This window comes from Mustela nigripes, chromosome 5 (genome assembly GCF_022355385.1).
Source record: "Mustela nigripes isolate SB6536 chromosome 5, MUSNIG.SB6536, whole genome shotgun sequence".
Classification (NCBI taxonomy): domain Eukaryota; kingdom Metazoa; phylum Chordata; class Mammalia; order Carnivora; family Mustelidae; genus Mustela; species Mustela nigripes.
Window position 1 is genome coordinate 6,300,854 of NC_081561.1, and position 2,533 is coordinate 6,303,386.

Genomic DNA, 2,533 nt, shown 5'->3' on the forward strand with positions numbered 1-2,533 from the left:
ATATGAAAATAAGACCATAAAATAATATCTCATTGATTTTTATATTAACTGTGGCAGGCAGAATGATGTTCCCCCACTTGCACCCCTCCCCCCAAGGTGTCCAAGTCCTAATCCCCAGAACCTGCAAATATGTTACCTTATGTGCAAGGGGCTTAAGATTGATCATGGAATCAAGCTTGCTAATGAGCTGACCTTTAATAGATTATCCTGAATGTCCAGGTGAGCCCAAAATAATCACAAGGGCCCTTACATGTGAAAGAGGGAAGCAGAAGAATCAGTCTCAGAAAGACTTGACCCGCCATTGCTTTGAAAATGGCAGAGGAGCTGAGCCGGCCGTGTAGCTTTCTCCCTTTGTCTCATAACCATGTCCACCAACAAGAATGCTAATTCACCAGCTGCCCGCCTTAACAGATTCAAGAACAAGGGGAAAGACAGTACAGAAATGAGGCGGCGTCGAATAGAAGTTAATGTGGAGCTGAGGAAAGCGAAGAAGGATGACCAGATGCTGAAAAGGAGAAACGTAAGCTCGTTTCCCGATGATGCTACCTCTCCACTGCGGGAAAACCGCAACAACCAGGGCACTGTAAATTGGTCAGTTGATGACATTGTCAAGGGCATAAATAGCAACAATTTGGAAAGCCAGCTCCAGGCTACTCAAGCTGCTAGGAAACTGCTTTCTCGGGAAAAGCAGCCCCCCATAGACAACATAATCCGGGCTGGTTTGATTCCAAAATTTGTGTCCTTCTTGGGCAGAACTGATTGTAGTCCCATTCAGTTTGAAACTGCTTGGGCTCTCACCAACATTGCTTCCGGGACCTCAGAACAGACCAAGGCTGTGGTCGATGGAGGCGCGATCCCAGCGTTCATTTCCCTGTTGGCATCTTCCCACGCCCACATCAGCGAACAGGCTGTGTGGGCTCTAGGAAACATTGCAGGGGATGGTTCCGTTTTTCGAGACTTGGTTATCAAGTACGGTGCAGTTGATCCGCTTCTGGCTCTCCTCGCGGTTCCTGATATGTCATCGTTAGCATGTGGCTACTTGCGTAACCTTACTTGGACACTTTCAAACCTTTGTCGCAACAAGAACTCCGCACCCCCACTAGATGCCGTCGAGCAGATTCTTCCTACCTTACTTCGTCTCCTGCATCACGATGATCCAGAGGTCCTGGCAGATACCTGCTGGGCCATCTCCTACCTGACGGATGGTCCAAATGAACGGATTGAAATGGTCGTGAAAACAGGAGTTGTGCTGCAGCTTGTGAAGCTTCTAGGAGCTACCGAATTGCCCATTGTGACTCCTGCGCTAAGAGCCATAGGAAATATTGTCACTGGGACAGATGAACAGACTCAGGTTGTAATAGACGCAGGAGCGCTTGCTATCTTTCCCAGCCTGCTAACGAACCCCAAAACTAATATTCAGAAGGAAGCCACGTGGACGATGTCAAACATCACAGCTGGCCGCCAGGACCAGATACAGCAAGTTGTGAATCACGGATTAGTCCCGTTCCTCGTTGGTGTTCTCTCTAAGGCAGACTTTAAGACACAAAAGGAAGCTGTCTGGGCTGTGACCAACTATACAAGTGGTGGGACAGTTGAACAGATTGTATACCTCGTCCATTGTGGCATAATAGAACCATTGATGAACCTCTTAACTGCGAAGGATACCAAAATTATTCTGGTCATTCTGGATGCCATTTCCAACATCTTTCAGGCTGCTGAGAAACTAGGTGAAACCGAGAAACTTAGTATAATGATTGAAGAATGTGGAGGTTTGGACAAAATCGAGGCTCTACAAAACCATGAAAATGAGTCTGTGTACAAAGCTTCATTAAACTTGATTGAGAAGTATTTCTCTGTAGAGGAAGAGGAAGATCAGAATGTTGTGCCAGAAACTACCTCTGAAGGCTATACGTTCCAGGTTCAGGATGGCACTGCTGGGACCTTTAACTTTTAGCTTGTACAGCCGACGCAGAAAGTTGTTTGTGGTGTGCTTTATTTGGTAGAAGTTTGTCTTACTGTTTCTCTACTAAGAACTCTTTTTAAATGTGTTTTGTTATTGTAGCACTTTTTACAACAAAACTCTACTTGACCAGTTCCAAACGGTAAAAACTGTATGAAGCTCCTCCTGCCAGTGGGTTTCTTATTTCTATGTGGACCCTCCTCTCTTGCAGTGTCCTGTAAATAAAGACTAAATTCCACCCTTTTCTTTAAAAAAAAAAAAGAAAGAAAGAAAGAAAATGGCAGAGGAGCCACTGGCAAAGTAACATGAGCAGCCTCTATAAGATCCAAAAGACAAGAAAATAGGTCCCTTCCTACAGACTCCAGAAAGAAACACAGCCCTGTCAACACCTTAATTTTAACCCAGGGAGACCCATTTCTGATTTCTGATCTCCAGATAACAAACCTGTCTTGTTTTAGTCCACTACATTTGTAGTACTTTGTTTTGGCTGCAATAGAAAACAAATCTATTGGAATATATATTTTTTCAGATTGGATTGAATAAGATATATTAATAAAATTATTTTCATTTGTC

The 2,533-nt window shown here is 44.3% G+C and overlaps 1 protein-coding gene across 1 annotated transcript; it reads left to right on the plus strand.

The window, feature by feature from the left end:
* The first annotated feature begins 361 nt into the window (after positions 1-361).
* LOC132018766 (importin subunit alpha-1-like) lies at positions 362-2,136 on the plus strand. Its single transcript, XM_059401617.1, has one exon. It carries the CDS (start codon positions 365-367, stop codon positions 1,952-1,954), a length of 1,590 nt encoding a protein of 529 aa, XP_059257600.1. The 5' UTR covers positions 362-364; the 3' UTR covers positions 1,955-2,136.
* Positions 2,137-2,533: the final 397 nt, after the last annotated feature.